This window comes from Electrophorus electricus, chromosome 10, assembly GCF_013358815.1.
Source record: "Electrophorus electricus isolate fEleEle1 chromosome 10, fEleEle1.pri, whole genome shotgun sequence".
In the NCBI taxonomy this organism is placed as follows: Eukaryota; Metazoa; Chordata; class Actinopteri; order Gymnotiformes; family Gymnotidae; genus Electrophorus; species Electrophorus electricus.
In genome coordinates this window covers 18,348,821-18,367,608 of record NC_049544.1, presented here as the reverse complement: position 1 = coordinate 18,367,608, position 18,788 = coordinate 18,348,821, and the positions used below count along the sequence as shown (strand labels likewise).

Sequence of the window (18,788 nt, the reverse complement as noted above, 5' to 3'; positions counted from 1 at the left end):
TTCTGATGTCTCATCTAAAACTCAGCTTCTTTGCCTTTGGGGCCTTTTCCCCCAGTATTCTGGGATCTTGGATGTGGGACAAAAGTCATAGATGGATAACAAAAGGCAGAATGTCAAAAATATTCTAGTATTGTGGTTTATCATCAGAAAATCTTTATCGTAGTCTAATGCTAACCATACACTAGAAGACTTTCACATCTAAAGACAATGTAGTCACATGGCAATAATAGACTATGATTTTGCAAAGATTGGGATTTGATTTTGAATTGGTGGTAATTTTGCTGGTTAAAAAAACCCCAAAAAAAAACAAAAAAAAAACCTCTTTGCATGTCCATGCTAAATATTTCCATCATGCCAACAATATGACTGTCAAAACAATTAAGCCTACATATAGGGTGACAATATGTCCTCAAATCTGGGATTATTTTCTCTTCAGCATTTCTTCTGCCTTTTTACATACATACACAAGTATATCTGTGAGTTCGCCTTACACTTTTATTTTGACACCGCTGTTCATAAGCCGGAAGTACCATAATTATTACTTCCTCGGGTCAAACCTACACACGTGGTGTGAGAAATTTTGCGTTCGTCAATTCGGAGATTGGAAATAATTTAATCAGCACTGTTTCTAGATTTACAGCCCAGGAAGAATCTTTGCGTACGTTCTTGTGTCCAGGTGAATTATGGGAACCCAATTAGAAGTGTTTGCAGGAAGTTACGAGCAGATACTTTTTGGTTACCGAGTGTGTCCCGGACAACAGGTATTCATCGTTTTCTGAAAGAACAGTTAGCTTCTGAAAGAGTTTTAGAATGTATTTCGAATGTATTTTATGTAGTGTAATTTACGTGATTTATTGTCGGTGTGTGTGTGTGTGTGTGTGTGTGTGTGTGTGTGTGTGTGTGTGTGTGTCTGTGTCTGTGTGTCTGTGTGTGCGCGCGCGCGCGCGCGCGTGCGAGAGAGAGCGCGTGAGTAAGGGAAAGAAAGAAAGAAAGAAAGAAATGTCCATGCTGCAGTGTTAAAAAGTTGTTACTTTTATTCTTTACCAGATTTTTTCCTACAGTTTTCATGTTACACCCACCAAACCTTCCACATCACGTCCACCAAGTATCTCTGGTTGCTTAGACTTTTCAAGCAATAAAGCGTTTCAGACAAAATATTTTGAAATCGAACATGGTGTCAGTTTAAATAAACGGGGGGAAAAAAAACAAGCGTAAGAGGATATAAAGTATTTTTGGATATTAAAGGTGGTTGTTGTTATAAAGCATTACAGTAAAAAGTCAGAGGAGGGTTTGTCAGAATCTTAAATTTGTTAAGATATTTTATACATCAAAGGTGGAATTGCAAAGTGCAAATATACCTTTGATACAACTTCATAGGAAAAAAGGAACTTCAATGTAGTTAAAGTACATTTAAAAAAAAAAATATCCACCCTATTTATCTGCACTTCAGGGGCATTTAGCTGACACTTTTATGTACAGTGACTTACAATTATGACTGAATATAACTTGTATTTGAGGGTTAAGGGCCTTGCTCAGGGAACCAACAGTAGCAGCCTGGTGGTAGTGGAGGGGCTTAATTTGGTATACTTCTGATTACTAGTCAAGTACCTTAACCACTGAGCTACCACTGTGCCCAGCTCATTTTCAGCTCATCACACAGGTTTTCAGTAGGATGTAGATCAGAGGATTGACATGGAGATGGCAAAAGCTTGGGTCTGTGCTCATGGAAACGTGTGTATTTGGAGACATGCTTTAGATCATTGTTCTGCTGGAAAATGTAACAATGACCCAGTTTTAGCTGGGTCATTGTTGCACAAGAGACACAAGAGACTTCTGATGCCTATGCTCTATGATGCCATGTTTTTTGTTTGCTTGTTGTTTTTGTTAAGGCTGGTGTTTCTGCAAAGCCTCGATGGTAATGGCACAGATCCTACAGTGGACCTATAAAATGCAGATTGCTTAGCATCAGGAAAGTTGTACAATTGAAATCAAATGCACAACTGACAAAACAACCCATCATGTTGATTATCACGATAGTGTAGAAGTGTTCCATGTTGGATTTGATGTGCTATTTAATTTAGACCCGGCTGTGCTGGGCTATCACAAATAATGCTAGCTTTACATTTACACTGAAATGCTGCCTCACACCCACCTCCTTTACTTGCTGTGTGAATTTGCCATATGCAACAGACATTTGAATTTCTGGTTAAATTAATTTTATTATACTCGGATTTAGAGGTGGCACCAGTCTGAATTGGGTCTATATCAACAAAAAAATGCTGGATTGAATATTGTTTAAGGAAACTGATCTGGTACTGTCACAAAATAGCACAGTTCTGCTTTGCAGAACTTTAGGGCACATGATGATAGGCAGGTTGGTTTGAACACGTCACATGATAACAGATGGATTAGAGTGAGCACAGTTTTTACATAGCTGTAGAGTTTAACTAGTTTTCTTCACATTAACAATTAAAACAATAATTTTCAAATTTGAAATATATAGTTCACTTAAGTTCAAATTTGACTTTGGAAAAAAAATTCTTAAATGACATCATTTAATGGATATAATATATATTTTTTTTTTATTTTTTTTTTGAACACCAAAGTTCAGACTGCATTTATGTGAAGTTATACTTATAACAGACTTTTCAACCAATGTGTTACCATCCTGTGTAGATAACGTAGAGGCAAGTAATTACATGAATTACCAGACAGGTAACATTTTATATTTTGTTACAGTTAACTAAGTTCCATAGCAACACCTAATTTATCCCAAAGTTTTAAGATAATAGGCATAGTAAGATAGGAAAAAAACAGATATTAATAACCCCTGCTCTACACATAAAAATAAATAAGACCTAAACACGTATGGTTACATTACTGCTGTGCTCCATACATAAGTTCTCAAATGTGCCCCAGTTTTAGTCATCTTTTAAAACCAAACTAAAACTTTGTTCTCTTGTGCTTTTGATTAGATTCCCAAAATAAGCATGACACACCACTTTCTTTTTAAGGCTTATAATTTTTATGTACTTGAGCTTTTATGCTTATCTAATGTAAAGCTAACTAAATTAGTTATGTGCATACAGTGTGCTATACAAATAAATTTGGTTTGCCTTGACTAATTTAGATTTTATTGTTTTAATACATTTTCAAACCTTTGAATGTCTGTGTCCTGTAGGAATGGAGAATAGAACAAGTCTTCACACATCATGCTCATACGGCATCCTTGTCTGCAGTGGCAGCCAGTGAGCAATTCATCGCCACAGGAAGCAGAGATGAAACCATTCAGCTCTATAATATGAAGACAAGAACTGAACATGGATCCTTGTTGCACCATGATGGTGAGGAAACTTCAAAATGGCTCCACATGAATGCACATCACTCTAAAAAAAGCTGTTATTTCATGTACTGTAAGATGGGGCTTTTATATCTCTGCAAACTTTCTGATTTAATTTGAACTGGATTCAAATATTTGCGAGTATTTGCTCAGGTTGTCAAATCAAAATTTTGAAAAAATATTTTTATTTGGGTATATTACCAATTTAAAAAATGTTTTCCTTTCTTATGTTCCTCTCATGCACTGTGTTGTACTGCTACATTATGAATTCTGATGTGTTTGTGTGCTTAAGAACATCTTTAAAGTAAAGGTTTTTTCATCTTCTGATGAAAGAATTACTATAATAAGCGAGATTTTCATGAATTAAAACATACATGAGCAGTACCAATATGGCAGTGTTATAAAATGCAATGTACTGTTTGCACGAGTGACGATCTATACATGTATAGTCTTTACAGGCAGGGTATGTTGCCTCTGAATGGATTAATTGTCACATTAACCATCTTTGGTCCAACCCTTTTTGGTGAAGTTGTAACTGAGAAAATTATTCACCTGGTTCACTAAAAGCTATACGTTGCTGCCCCATGTGTGTCTCTGAAGGTACTATCTCATGTCTGGAGTTCTATGGCACCTCCCATTTACTCAGTGGTGGAGAAGATGGTCTTCTCTGTGTGTGGAGCACAAAAACTTGGGAATGTTTGAAATCCATCAAAGCCCACATGCAAGTATCAATTTCAATACAGTCTGTATTACAGTTGTTTTTTTTGTTTTTTTTTTCTCATGCTTTCTGTTATTGGCTGAAATTTTGTATTTGTATAATTGTATTATAGAGGCTATCTAACATCTTTATCTGTGCATCCATCTGGGAAACTTGCACTGTCCGTTGGAACAGACAAGAAACTAAGGTATGTTTTAAGTTTTTAACAAATATAATGAACTTGTACGGTAGTTAACTTAAAAGGTCAGTTGATGCATAAAATAATGTGGTTGGGAGGAAAGTTTACATATCTTTTTTTCAAGAATGGCTCCTAAAATATGATTTGAGTTTGAACTAAATTCTCAATGAAGACAAATGGTCAGAAATCACATTGCTTTCATCACATTCCATCCTAATGGAAATCAGATTACAGTTTGAGAGTGGTTTATACAGAAATGGAGGTAGTTCAAACTGTATAGCCTGAAGTGACTACAAACTGTGGAAATTGAATCAATTGTCTTTTTATGTAGAACATGGAATCTAATAGATGGAAGGTCAGCTTTCACCAAGAATATAAAGCAAAGTAAGAACTTATTTACAATAACCATTTATTATGAGGTTATTTAATTAAGTTGGCTTGGTAAAGGCATTTTGCTGTTCCTTTATTTTTCTGGGGTTTTTTGTTTGTTTGTTTGTTTGTTTTTGTTTGTTTTTGCTGTTCCTTATCTTTCTTGGCAAAATTATTTTGAGCCTTTGTAAAGCAATCCCTCCTTTTCATCCCTCTTTTTCATTCCTTCATCTGACCACTTTCTCTCATAGATTTTGATGTTTTAATATCAAAACCACAATTTTGATGAATTAAAAACTAAAAATAGATTTGTTGGCTTTTTTTGGAGTTGTACAATAAACTTGATGGTCTTATGTGTTTGTGTTTGTTTCCCACATAGTGGGATAGAGGTGTGAAAAATGAATACACAATTTCCCAGAATTTTCAATCTATGGCTATCAAATAACTTAATACCTCAAGCATGAAACTGCATATCATACATATGGTGCCCCACCCTTTCTATCCTATTTTTTTCATCCCGTCATCCTCCTATAGAAACCCTCTGGTTTAGATACTGTCACCAAAAGCAGTATACAGACTCAAGAAATGTTCCAAAATTCAACACTGCACTTCATGACTGCACTCTTCTGTTTATTTTTCTGCCCTTTTTCATCTGTCCATATTCCCATAGTGTATAGTATATTATAACCACCAAATCTGCTATACTGATTCAGCCTGTCAAGCACCATAGTGCATTTCAGACAGGTGGCGTTTGTGTGTCTGACCCTTCTTGCTTTCATCCCTTCGTTCACCCATAGAAAGCCTTTTATCATGAATAATCATTCAAATATTTAAATTATGATGCACAGTACACAGTATTTTGTTAGTATGCTAACAGATTTAAAACATTTATAATTTCATGCTGTAGCAGATGGCTTTTGTCAACTTGTTTGTTCGCAAACTTTCTTTTTTTAGTTATTTATATACTTTGTGTATGAAGGGGATATTGTTTTATCTTAAATTATTTTTATGTACAGTCTTTTTCATTTCCATTTCACAATTCAATTCGTAATCGGAGAGGATGCTTTTTCGGGCACCTTCCCATCCATGTTAAACATTTAAAATGTTAAAAATATGCTATTTTCTTCTTTCTTGTGAAGATGCACATATAGTGCGGTGGTCACCTGATGGGGATAAGTACGCTGTAGCCATAAACGATAAGTTAGACATTTATGACCTGGAGTCTGCTAACATCATAATCACCCTGACCAACAAAAAGAGGATTTCATCCATTACATTTTTGAAGGTATGTTTTATGTTTTTAACATTAATATAATGTTTTTTTAAATAACAAGTTACTGTAACAAGAAATGAGAGATTTCAGATGTAACTTTGATTTTGAGGTGCTTGAATCTACCCTCATAAAAGCCAGGGGCATACAGATACATTTCAAGCATTAAGATTAAATGTTAACTAAATGTATAGATACTGTTGAGAGATGTCTGTTTTTGCACTAGACTGTTTGCAGAACCTGTTGTACTTTAAGACCCTCTTCAAATGTGGTTTTTACACTGTCGAGCAGCAAGCACCCACTGTGTTTTATTAACTTTTCTTTTTATGTTTAAGTGCACCTTTTAATATTTTATTGCCTTTGCTCTTAATGTTTTGGCATACAGCAGTGGAAGATATTCTTGATGCACAATGAGATTTTGTAGAATACAGTAGACAAAAGTGCAGTATTATCTTTTACATTCACAATTTTTATTGTAAACCTTTAAACCAGTTTAAATAGTTTATTTTGTGACAGTCTATAGCCCAGAGCACACATACTAAATTCTAGAACAAACATGCACATTCTAAAGTTTATTGTTGTTTTAGAATGTTTAGAAAATCAACTGCCAGTGACTGATCAGAGAATACCAGACAAAATCAGAGACATAGCTATGTGATGTCCATCAAAGTTCTCAACTTACTGGCTAGCTAATACTCAATTTAGTAGTCCCAAGTTTTTGGCAATCTCTTGGATTGCCTTCTATTAGAAAACTGATATGCAACATAATACAGCTCTCTTATTTCTTCTTACATATCAGCCTAAACTCATGACCAACTGCCTGAACTTCATCAAACGAACAAACTAACTGATCATGTCAGATCTGACAAAACATCTGTGAACACAAATAGCCACAGCACACGAAACAAATGTTCATGTTTGTTCTTGTTCTTGTGTTCATCTGGTCGGTGTGTTCTGGCTCTGGTACAGGTTATGAGACTGGAAAGACCACCTAAATATGCACTAGATGCAGTATTCTGAAAAGCCACTCCTTCCACCCTTTGCATAATATTCTTGTCTTGATCATTTTGTTTTGGAACGTGACTTTTTTTTCTGTTTCAGAATACTGTACTGGCTCTGGCAGGAGATGATGAACATGTGAAAGTGTATGATCTCATCTCTGAAAAGTGCATTTGTGAGTTTAAAGCTCATGACAACAGGTGTGTTATTATACTGTATAGTACTGACATAGTAAACATGATTATTAAAAAAATAACGAATTTTCATACAGTAGATGTGGTTGCATGCAACACTAGTTTGGTTTCGTTTATATATAACCCTAGTTGCATGCAAGTATATATTAACAAGGTCCAGGATGTCAAATGTTGAAGAACCAGGACAATAGGTAAAGGAACTTATTACAAAAGCAAGCCAAATAATGGAGGCTAAATTAAGTGCATAAGATAACTGTGAATGAAGAGAAGACCAAACACCAGTATAACAACTCCTCAAACTGGAATATGTCATAGCTTGATGTAGTACGATACAAAATACAAACCACAGGACACCCTTGAGCTCCTCTTTGTAAACAAAGACTAGAAATCAAGATAAATAATCTTTGATCGATGTCAGCAAGCTGACAGCTCCAAGAAAAAAAAATGCATTGATGACATTTTTGGTTCAGCTATTGTACATTTGAAGCACTCCAACTGTTTTCTTCCTTCTCCAAGTTCCACCCAGATCTGGAATGTACATGGAATATAGCATATGTTAGCATGAGGATAACCCTTTTGGATGTTTCAGTTAAGGCTGAAAATCCATGTTTAAATAAATATAAAATAATAGTCGCCTAATGGTGCCTAAGACTTTTGCACGGTGTGTGAGGTGTGTCTATCTCCCACTGGTTCTTTAGGTTAATGTTGTTGGGAGCATGACTTTCTTCCCCTCAAATTATAAATCTGCATTTTTAAGTCAATACATATTTTATGGATACACATATTAAAATTTTTGAAGTTATAACTGTATAAATGTTTATATTTATTGTTTATTAATTTCTTGTAGAGTGAAAGCAGTAGAAAGCTTTATGATGGATGAGTTGTGTGTACTGGTCACAGCCTCTAATGATGGATTCATCAAGTTGTGGAAACTCAATATGGAGGTACATTTCCAGCTTGGATGTAAAATCGTTGTGGTCCCTAAATGTTTTCACTTTACCAGTCCTGTTCTGAGAATGAGACCCTTTCCTTATGCAAATTATTATATTCAACATCAGTTTGTAATTGTTACTTTTAGTTTAGAATTGTAATTAGATTTGAACAATGAAAAATCTGAAGATACCAATGCAGAGTAATGAACTTCAACACACCTTTTGGTTTTTGGGCAAAAAAACTAAACCTGGGAACTCCATTTCAATGTATATGTTTCAGTTTAGTTCTAAAGGAACAAAACTTGACTGGATATTTGCATGGTTCCAAATAATACACACACTCCTGTATTTTCTGGTGCAAAATTAAAACTTAAAACAAGACAGATTCCATAAAATGTACAAATAAATGGTACACGGACCTTTGCACAAGCCTTAGTACCTTTAGTACCTGACACTGGTCTAATACTTTAGGTATTTGTTCCGGTATTTGCAACATCATGCCTATATCCCTGCTGGTACACACAGCACGAATTAATAACTTCACACCACAAGCAGTAGCAAGATTCGTACTTCCGGTCTTCCACAAAGTGAAACCTTTGGAGAGTTGCTTTAATCTGTGCCATATATACATCCCCATTCTCAACAACATTGTATAATGTAAATAAATAGCAGCAGCAGCCCATTGTTGTTGTTTTTTTTCCCAAAGTCAAAAAATAAAGAAACACGATGCATTAATTTAATGCATATTAATTTTCTCAGTAATGGCTTTTATATCTATTCAAGTCAGCTTCTATTTGCTAGCTCAGCCTATGTTGATTTACCCATGCAAAGTCTGACATTACACAATATGTGTTTTTTGGGAATATACAAATGATGAATAGCCAAAAAAGAAGTATGAAGTATGTGTCTTAGACCTTCATCATAGGTTAACACCAAGTGCACGTGGTACTTGCTGATCTTAAGGACAGAAGTAACTGATAACAAAAAAAAAGCCAAGTATATGTGCCATCCTACTTACCTCCAGTCTGACTCTCATAAATTATTCAATCAGCTTTAAACATTAAAAACTTAATCTTCAAAGTTTGTGTGCTTTCAATATGGGTTTCAGCATTAGTTATTATATCGACACTTTTCCATGTATGTATGTAAAGTGTTACTATTTTAAACAAGAGCTAATGTCTTTGATATTAGATGAGTGTTAGTTGTCTGTACTGTGTTCCCTGTCTCAAATTTAATTTAACTGATATATAATGTCAGTATTTTATATTTTTCTGCTTCATAGTAGTTTATGTTGGGCTTAAATTATGGATACGTGGCATAAGATTTGCTGCATATTTGAAATTGCAACCATAAAATATTAGTGATGTCACTTGCACATGAAGTCATTCATTTTTCTGTTTTGCTTGGTTAGTGACACTAGTGTTGTTTTATTCAGCTTTGTACCTGATTTTCTTGTCAAAAATATCTGCATAATTTGTCTGTGATACATTTTACACTAAGCATAAAAATGCTATCAATGCTTTCGTGTTCTTCTGAAACACTTAAATTTACATTTACGGCATTTAGCAGACGCTCTTATCCAGAGTGACTTACAAAAGCGCTGTCATTTACTCATAGAATACATCATAGCCAGTAGAGTCCAATATACCAATGATCTAGAAATACAGGGATCAATGCTGATGCATAGAAGTACAAAATACACAAGGTCTATCTTAGACAATGATGAGGGCAATAAACATGTGATCATATGTGCACAGAGGGAGGAGGAGGTTTGTCTGCTGGGCCAGGTGAACACCACAGCTCGCCTTACCTGTCTGTCAGTTTGGAGACATAATTCTGAGAAAGAGTCTTCAGCAGAACAAACCACAGAGTCCACAGCTGTACAATGTATGTTCAGAAAAAAAAACTGCTTTCCTTTACATGTATTCAGTTGATTTAATTAAATGACTAATTTACTAGTTCATGAAAAAAACGGTATAATTTGTTTTATTTAGTGTAATCTGGCACACTATTGGATAACCTGTGATTGAAATGTGACTGTAATAATAATCACATTATCTGTCTGTGGCTTTAATAGATGTTATCTATCTCTTCCAGCACTGGACAAGGAGGCTGGGCCATTAAACACAAATAAGAGAGTGAGGATATGGACTGAAGAGGTGCTTTTAGAAGATGGCACCTCTTCTAAAAAACAGACTAAAAAGAAAAAACAGAAGGCACAATAAACATTTTGTTTATGATTTTTTTTTTTTATTAGGCATGTGTTTTAGCAATTACTGCAAAGGACTGAACTATACAGGTGTGTAACTAGTGGGCTGAGTCACCTGCATCGTATTAATGTATTGCTTGATACCAGAAATCAGAAGCAGCAGCAAGACCAGTGGAAGTGTAAACATTGTAAAATTGGCAGTGAAATTTTTTTTTTATATATATATTATTTGAATTTTGTCCTCCCTGATATAGAATACCCCTTACCTTACCTACCTATGTTGAGCTGCCTACCTTGAAGTTTGCTACATTGTTGCTATTGTTGTCTTACCCAGAGGTGTACATTAATGGTTTTTATTTATAAAACCAGTTGTTTTGGGCCTAGTCTTCTTTATGAATCTTCCATTGATACAATTATTTTAGTATGAAAAATATTTACTATAAATAATTGATGTACATACTCAGGTGAGGACTTCCTATTTGTTTATCTTCTAGAAAATTGTGTGTTGTGCAATAACTTGATGCATGTCTGATGTATGAAAACGGTATGGAATCTGTTAAAGGTGATAAAGCAGTTATAAAAATAAAGGTGAAAAATGCTTATATGCATAAACACAGGCGAATTAATGATAAGTGTGAAGGACACAAACTAGTGCTCTGAAACACAGTAATAATTTTCATTTAAAAGCAACAGTAACAATATATGACAATTATTAGTTGCAACTAATGTTTGAATATTTTGTTAACTAAAGGAAACATGTTTAAACAAAGAGGTTTGCAATGTAAAGTTAGTACGGTTGCCTTGTATCATCTAGCTACAAATTAGGTATCAAAAGGAAAGCTCACACATTACAACTAAATTTCAGTTGTAAAGCGAGCTCACCTTAGCTCAGTTCGCCAGAGCCACCAAGAAAACACAGCAAGCTAGCCAACGTTAACAAGCTACTAGCTAAACAAATTAAGATAGCTAGCAGTTATCTATATTCCACCACTTACTGATAACATCAGTTACCTCTACTCCTTTGCTGACTGACGCTACTCGAGGCAATAACGAAGTACCCTTTTAGCACCAGATTCGAGGACGCTCATTGACTAAATGTATGTTTTTATGTGCGTATCTTTTGTCAGCAATCGGCTGCGGTGGTGCAGCGACGGGACGATATTTCTATCACACCAGAAGAGTGAGGAAATACACCAGGAAACTAATTTACCCCAATATACATTACAATTTATTGTGCATTTTACCACACCTAAAATAATAAAATTATTTTTAAAAATGAAAATAATGTCTACCAGGTGGAGCAGCGTCCTATATGTGAATGATTGATTTGTTCTTTCGTCACGCAGGTTAAATCAATTTCCGGGTCAAGGAGACAAAATGAATCGGAAGAACGGAAATTAACTTCGCGTCCCAGTACATTGTTGGACGAGTCATACGGGCAGAAGGTGTCGTAGCATTACGTTTAGATTGATCTCACGTTATTTGCAGCACTACACACCGTTTACTTCATATTGCGTTTTGAAAATCTGTTGTTTTTCAATCTTATTAGGGAATCATTATTTCAGAATGGCCATTGATTGGATTGGATACGGATACGCAGCTTCGATAGCAACAGGGGGTGCAATTGGTTACATAAAAGCAGGTGCAGTATGCTTACGTTTCTGCCTCTGAAACTTGACGGTGTATTATGCTTAATTCACGACAACTGGGGATTCGGATTTTTCCATTTTAGAACCTTCTTCTTCCCTCGTTAAAACATTCACGCGTCCGAAGTAAATATGAATGCTCCCAGGAGCGGGTGCTTGTTTTGCTATTGAGCGAGCATTAAAAGGTCATAAACAGTTTTTACTCGTCACACGTTCAAGATGAGATGAGGTGGTATAGGAGCTCGGTGTTCATTTCATGTTATTTTGTCCTACTAATTACTTTTACATTTTATTTAACTGCATATCAGAAACTCTAATTCATCTAGGCTATATATTACAAATCTAACAATACTGTTTACAATACAATACTGTATTTGAGTATGATAATATAGTTAACAGCTCCAAAATGTAAGTGACAAATAGTTTGATTTAAAAGATCTTGCAGAAAACGAATTAACCTTTCAATTATTGAGGTATCAACCAGTATTTAACTATTTCATATATAAGATGAAACTTGAACGTGCTTAAATGTTTAAAAAACGCTGTTAATTTTATTTTTCACAATGAGCAGTACCATGCTGAAGTGACGTCACGTAATCTCAACTCGGACAAATCGGAGCTCTCGGAAAAACTCGTAATTCCCGAATAGGAATTACGAGATGTCATTCAGATGTCTTTTTCCTATTTGGAAGTCGGAAGCTACTGGTTGCGCACTTGGTCATGAATCTGGGGCGTTTCTAGACTATTGCGCACACAGAATTTACAGTTGTACTGTGCTTGCCAATCACTTGTATGTAGGGCCAAAACTGCATCTAGTAAACATTATGCCATTGATGAGAAATAAAGAACAAATTAACACTAAAGTCCTTTTATTAATTGCATTAATTGTATGTGTGCACTTTCCTTTCTTCTGATGCCCCTTTCCCCTTTTCTTCCCATTTTATTCCACTTACTTCTCCTTTTTGCACCGGTGCTTCTGCTCCATACTCTGACTGCTCTCTCACTTTAGGAAAACAGGTTCATTTATTATCTTCATTGTTTACATTTTATTTTAATATTACTGTCACACACGTGTAAAATTGTGGCATAAATGTAGCCTGTGCTAATGTAACTGCTGCCTTTGCTTCTGTGGTCTAATATGTAGCCTATTTTGGTAGGTTAAACGATTTATAACCAAAACATATATGGCTATGAGATATCATTACATTCTCTGCTGCATTGCTGACTTTCTTTTAAATATTTACAAATGTCCACAACTGTAATAACAGTAAATAAACTGGCTTGGACTGAAAGCTCGTCACTTCTAGTCTTAACTGTTGCAATGTGGCCCTCGCATTACAAAGCCTGAAAGCCATAACTTTAAACTGCCAGAGTCCAGTGCACAATGGCCACGCCGTCTAGCAGTGGTGTCTGGAGTAAAATGTTACTTGTCATTACTTGCACTGCAGATCCAGTGAGCTGAACTTCGCTGAGCCAGTGAGTTGATCTAAAGCACCACCAATAAGTGCAAGTGGAAATGAATTGGACTTAGTAACAGCATTGGGCCACTAACAGCCCACACAGAAATAGCAGTTATCTTTTTTTTTTTTTGCCAGGATCAGATGTTGTAATGACACAGAAGCTCCCACAGTCTCTGTTTTTGCTCTTCTGTTAGGCCTGACATGCTACACTGCCACAGTTCACATCCCTCCATCTTTCTGCTTTCTCTCCATTGTTAATGCTGATGAGGGTTCTGCTCATGTGTGTTGCCCATGGCCCTCAGAGTTCAGCTAACCAACTCTACACCAGAGCCAATTGTATCACCTATGAAAAATGAAGGCTACACAGCCAGGGAGCCTCCATCACTAACCACCATGGTCAGCTACACTTTCCCTGTTTTTAAGCCCAGTGTTTTCCTTCTTGTGGTTGCAAAGAATTTGAGCTTAGTATGCATGCATCTTGTATAGGAGTGAGCCAGAATTCATAAACTCAACTTGGACCTGCAACATGACTGAGTGACTGTTCTCCCTCATATGGACTAGGCTGTCAGTGAGGGACTTGATCTGGATGGTCGTCATTTCACAGCCATGTGGTGTGCTGTTTGCTGCTGATCTTCCTGGCTGTAGCATCAATACTGAGGCTTGTTTTTATTGGAGGATGCCTACCCCTCACTGGGTAGCACTGCTCCCATTTTACACCAGCTACAGTGTCCCCTTTTCCTGCACCAGCAGCACACTGGTCATTCTACTCCCACTCGCTCAGGGGCTGCTTGGCAGGTTGCCTCTTCCTGGAACTGCTCCACTAAGTAGCATCAGTAGAAAAGAAGACTTAGAAATTATTGGCTCTTCCATTTCAGCATTTGATTGAACAGGATATTTTGAGGGGAAAAAAATGTTGTATTCCGTTAAATATATCTTAACGGCCAAGTAACAAATGCATGACCCTGAATCGCAATGCAAAGTCATGTAAGAAATGATTGGTTGCTAGGTTGCTTCGTCACCTCCTCATGTGAACATGCATACAGATCGATATCCATTTACCATACTACGTAGTCACTAAAGTGATTTACCTGATTTACTTTTAGCTTGTTTGCTGCTGGTTAGCCTCAGCTATTTTGCTTGTTTCAAAATGATTGTCACAATCATTAGTAATTATCTAGAATATTTAGATTATTTAATACAAAATATTTAGAGGAAAATGTGTTTATTTATGAATTATATTCACAAGAAATCTGAAATGGCACTTTATACAAATGCAATTTTTTTTTTTAAATGGTCAACTTTGCTGAATATGATTTTGCAAATAACTAGCAAGTTGACTTTAACTAAGAATTTAGTTAAGTCACCATGTCAAACTTTCTGGGGAACATGGGCTCATGGGACATGGGTTTTGTAGAGGGAAGGAGGGACTTATTTATGCAGAAACAAAAAGCCTGAGAATCATTCACATCATCTGCTCTTGTGCAAAGTAAGAATGACTGACGGGTATGGCTTTTTACTGGTATTCAGTGGATGCAACGGTCCCCCCCCCCCCCAAGTCTGTCTATTTTTTTTCCCTGATGTATCTGCCTGCACTTAAGTTACTGCATTCATAACTTGGCTGCCTGATTTTAACACACTGCTCAATTGGACTGGGCATGCATTTCACAAGTCATACCTGGTATTGTAATTGTCAGAGATGAACCAGTAAATACCACAACTGACCAGCAGAGGTCCTCCTCTCCTGAGACCTAAACATCCCCATCATCTCACCTAATCATCCTCACATGTCCCCACTCTCCCATTAGTCCACTATATAAGACCCATGTTAAAAGCCAGCCATTTGAAGTATTGCCAGTCTACATCTAGTCTGCATACTAAGGTGTTTTTCCTTACACGCACTAGAATACTTACCATCATACTTCTCTCACACTCATACTCCCACATGCACCTTCTTTCACAGTGTATCATGCATACACCATCACAATCTATCAAAGACATTATCAAACTTGCTGTCCTCATACACCATTATTGTCTCTCTCTCTCTCTCTCTCTCTCTCTCTCTCTCTCTCTCACACACACACACACACACACTATCAAGCTCTTATTCATTCAGTATGAAAACATTGATGCCTGAGTGCAATGTGAGTGATTAAAAAAGTGTCATAACTAGCTGTCATTAAACACTGTCCTATAAATAGAGGGAAAAAATGATGAATGGAATTCAGTATAATGAACCTTTTATATAGGCAATATACAGATGTAGTGATTGTCTATTTTTGGTTTGTTTTCAGTGGCTATAAATTTAACTCAAGTAACAACTAGACACAGTATGCTCTTTTCTAATGAAATTGTATATGCTTATTAGAAGTGATGTTACAACAATGAAAGATGATTCCTTTCTCCCCTTCTGGAGAGCCACGCAAAGGTTTTGACTGTTATTTGGTACCAAGTACAGTGTTCTGATAAGTTGGTCATGCAATGAAGGAAGGAGAATATAGCTTATAAAACGAGTATGGTGCAACAGTGGGGGAAACTTCATGATTGTTGGTCTAACATTAGACGTTTCTTAACAGGTAGTAGCATATCTCTTTTTGCTGGACTACTCTTTGGGATTTTGGCAACATTTGGTGCTTTTCAAAGATCTCAGGATCCAAAGAATGTATGGGTATTGCTTGGTAAGTAGATGGTAAGATCTGGTATTACAATAAAACTACAAGGCAAAATTATTTATTCAGAGTTTCAAAAATTGACAATATAATTTTACTGATAACTAAACAGTGATAAAACATAATATCCTTCAAAAGTATTCAGACCTATTTTTTAGGTCTGAACTTATTAAAACAAATTTTGTGCAAGTCAACCACTTGGTAATAAATCTGAACAAAGCAGTTTTGCCACCATCTTTGTCATAAGGGATATTTTGTATGAAATTCTGCTACTTTGCATCTGGAGTTACATTTTTCAGTTTAGCTACAGCTATGTTTGTTTAAAATAATGATGATGATGATGATGATGATGATATTAATACTACTACTAATAATAATAATAATAATAATATTATATACTACCAGGGCAGTGGTAGCTCAGTGGTTAAGGTACTTGACTTGTACTCGGAAGGTTGTTGGTTGCCACTGATGGGCCCCTGAGCAAGGCCCTTAACCCTCAATCACTCAAGTTGTATTTAGTCATAATTGTAAGTTGCTTTGGATAAAGGCGTCAGCTAAATGCTTGTGTGTACTAAGATAAATGTACCTTGATGGGGTATTCTCCCTGCTCCAGTATTACCTTTTAGACCTACCATGATAATGCAGTATCCAGTATACATTTGTTCTGACTTACGGTTGTCTATTCAGTAACGTCTTAGTTCCCCATTATTATCAAATGTGTGATTTATTTAATCAAACCATGTTTTTGCATTTCGTGAAATACATTTAGCAGAAATGTTTTAGGATCAACACTTTATTAGAAACTCTGTGATACTGCTGTAACTAATGTATATCAGGGAAAGACCCTAATTTGAACCATGTAATAACTTCTGTGCTGAGAATGGTTTGCCTCTTATCCAGTCAGCAAAGAGCTTAGTATCAGAAACTGGCCACTGAAGATATGTATGCCAACAGATTGGCTAGAGTTTGTAATTTGTTATTTATGTACTTTATAAAATGAGTAGACATAAGAAAATTCAGTAAGTGTATATGCTGTTTGTAATACACCATGCATTTAAACTGGCATTTACTTTTTCTGTACAACCAGGGACATATGGAACTATGTCAGCTGTAATGGGAGTGAGATTTCTGAGCTCATGGAAAGTAATGCCAGCAGGGTTGATAGCTGGAGCAAGGTATTTTACACTTCCCTTCGGGCCTAAAGAACACTCTGAGTAAAGATGTCCTTGTCAAAAGAACTAATTAATTGCTTATACTATAACACAAAGCATAAATAACTGTTCATTAAAGCTTAAAATAAGGGTAATGTTACTTATTTGATTAACTGTAGGCTATTTTTTACTCTGAATTCTCTCTACCTTTTTGCAGTTTACTCATGATTTTAAGACTAGGAGTGGGTTTCCTGCAGACAAAGAAAAACGCATGAAAGAACGGAGCTGCTTTATTTTTCAGCAGCCATCCTCAGCTATTTTGTTTGTTGACAACATATTTCTGTATGTTGAATATGTAAATTGTACATTTTAAACATTTTTAAAAAAAAATCCATATTAAAAAACCTAAGTAAAGTTTCTCTTTTATTAAAAATTTCTTAGCAAGGTAGTTTTACTGGAAAACGTGCCTTTCCAGTGTTGCCCTGTGTTACACAAGACGCTAATGATGTTTATTTTAGCCTATAGAGCATATTTCAGATAATCTTGTCATGCAACACAAGAAATATTCTTTAGTAATACTGTATATTTTGATGGTCAAAATTTAACATATGCCTAACACAATTTAACAAACACATCACATATTTTCTTGTTTAAAAAAAAAAAAAAAAAATCAAAACGATTCCAAGTAATAAACCTATATGTACATGTAATACTTTAGACCTGTTTTATAAATGTAATCAGTAATGATGAGAAATGTTTCTTAATGTGATAGTACTTCATTTTCAGTTAGTCTGTTTGACTGATATAATACTAAAGTAAGTTCACAGCTCAACAGAAGGCCCTAGAGCACAGGTAAGCAGCAGTATGTCTGAATGTTTTATTGTTGGTTACATGATTACTCTGACTGTCTAACCTGCTCCAGAAAAGCCCCTGTTCATTCACATTATCATGTGATTTGCAGGGCAATTTCATGCATGGGCTTTAACCAAGGAGCAACAAAAAAAAATAAAAATGACCAATTTAAGGGTGTAGCAAGTCCAATGTGTATGAGTGGACAAGACCATTGAGAGCTTTCAAAATTGATAAAGAACCTTAAACTGAATCCATTAGCCAATGAAGGTATGCTAAAATTGGTTTGACGTGATTACTTTTCTGGTGCCTGGAAGCAATATCACTGCCACATTCAGAATTAGCTGCATTAGTATTTGGGACACTGTGTGTGTGTAATGTAACATGCTGATTAAAAATAAACTTAAAAAGAATGATAGCATATCAATAAATAAATTGCAGATCTCTTGTAAGATGACTATGATCCTTTCAGGATGACAGTAGTACTCTGAAGTAGCCCATGCCAGAGGCACTGTGTGCATCAAAGCTCCAGTACAGGAGGGTATCTAATGACATGCACATATTGCATAACATTATTAAGTAATTATATGTATGAATTAAATATCACTTTTACCAAAGAAAAGTATCTTTTGTAATGGTTTGAGGTCATTTACTATATCCTCAGTTTCTCCTAAGCTTGTGCAACAAGAATAAGTCAGCCCTTTACATAACACACCAGCATTATAAAATATCTGAAACTTGAGAGGTAAAATTTCTTTGCAGCCTTTTACATCTGTGTAGATTTTCTTAATGTTGGCCTATATGCAG

The 18,788-nt window shown here is 35.7% G+C and overlaps 2 protein-coding genes across 2 annotated transcripts; both read left to right on the top strand.

The window, feature by feature from the left end:
* The first annotated feature begins 556 nt into the window (after nt 1–556).
* On the top strand, nt 557–10,811 carry pak1ip1 (PAK1 interacting protein 1). The gene is made up of 10 exons (XM_027003840.2): nt 557–761; nt 3,182–3,344; nt 3,941–4,061; nt 4,171–4,245; nt 4,568–4,620; nt 5,745–5,890; nt 6,977–7,074; nt 7,916–8,012; nt 9,758–9,887; nt 10,098–10,811. Exons 1-10 carry the CDS (start codon nt 684–686, stop codon nt 10,223–10,225), a joined length of 1,089 nt encoding a protein of 362 aa, XP_026859641.2. The 5' UTR covers nt 557–683; the 3' UTR covers nt 10,226–10,811.
* A 783-nt stretch (nt 10,812–11,594) lies between these two features.
* On the top strand, nt 11,595–18,156 carry tmem14cb (transmembrane protein 14Cb). The gene is made up of 5 exons (XM_027003546.2): nt 11,595–11,654; nt 11,759–11,851; nt 15,889–15,990; nt 17,069–17,156; nt 17,350–18,156. The coding sequence occupies exons 2-5, from the start codon at nt 11,776–11,778 to the stop codon at nt 17,405–17,407; spliced, it is 324 nt and encodes a 107-aa protein (XP_026859347.1). The 5' UTR covers nt 11,595–11,654; nt 11,759–11,775; the 3' UTR covers nt 17,408–18,156.
* Nucleotides 18,157–18,788: the final 632 nt, after the last annotated feature.

Coding starts and splice junctions, on each gene's coding strand:
- pak1ip1 (XM_027003840.2), top strand. CDS start 684: ATGGGAACCCAATTAGAAGTGTTTGCAGGAAGTTACGAGCAGATACTT. Junction 4,246..4,567: donor GGAACAGACAAGAAACTAAG/GTATGTTTTAAG, acceptor CTTTTTATGTAG/AACATGGAATCTAATAGATG. Junction 9,888..10,097: donor AGAGTCCACAGCTGTACAAT/GTATGTTCAGAA, acceptor TATCTCTTCCAG/CACTGGACAAGGAGGCTGGG.
- tmem14cb (XM_027003546.2), top strand. CDS start 11,776: ATGGCCATTGATTGGATTGGATACGGATACGCAGCTTCGATAGCAACA. Junction 15,991..17,068: donor GAATGTATGGGTATTGCTTG/GTAAGTAGATGG, acceptor CTGTACAACCAG/GGACATATGGAACTATGTCA. Junction 17,157..17,349: donor GGGTTGATAGCTGGAGCAAG/GTATTTTACACT, acceptor ACCTTTTTGCAG/TTTACTCATGATTTTAAGAC.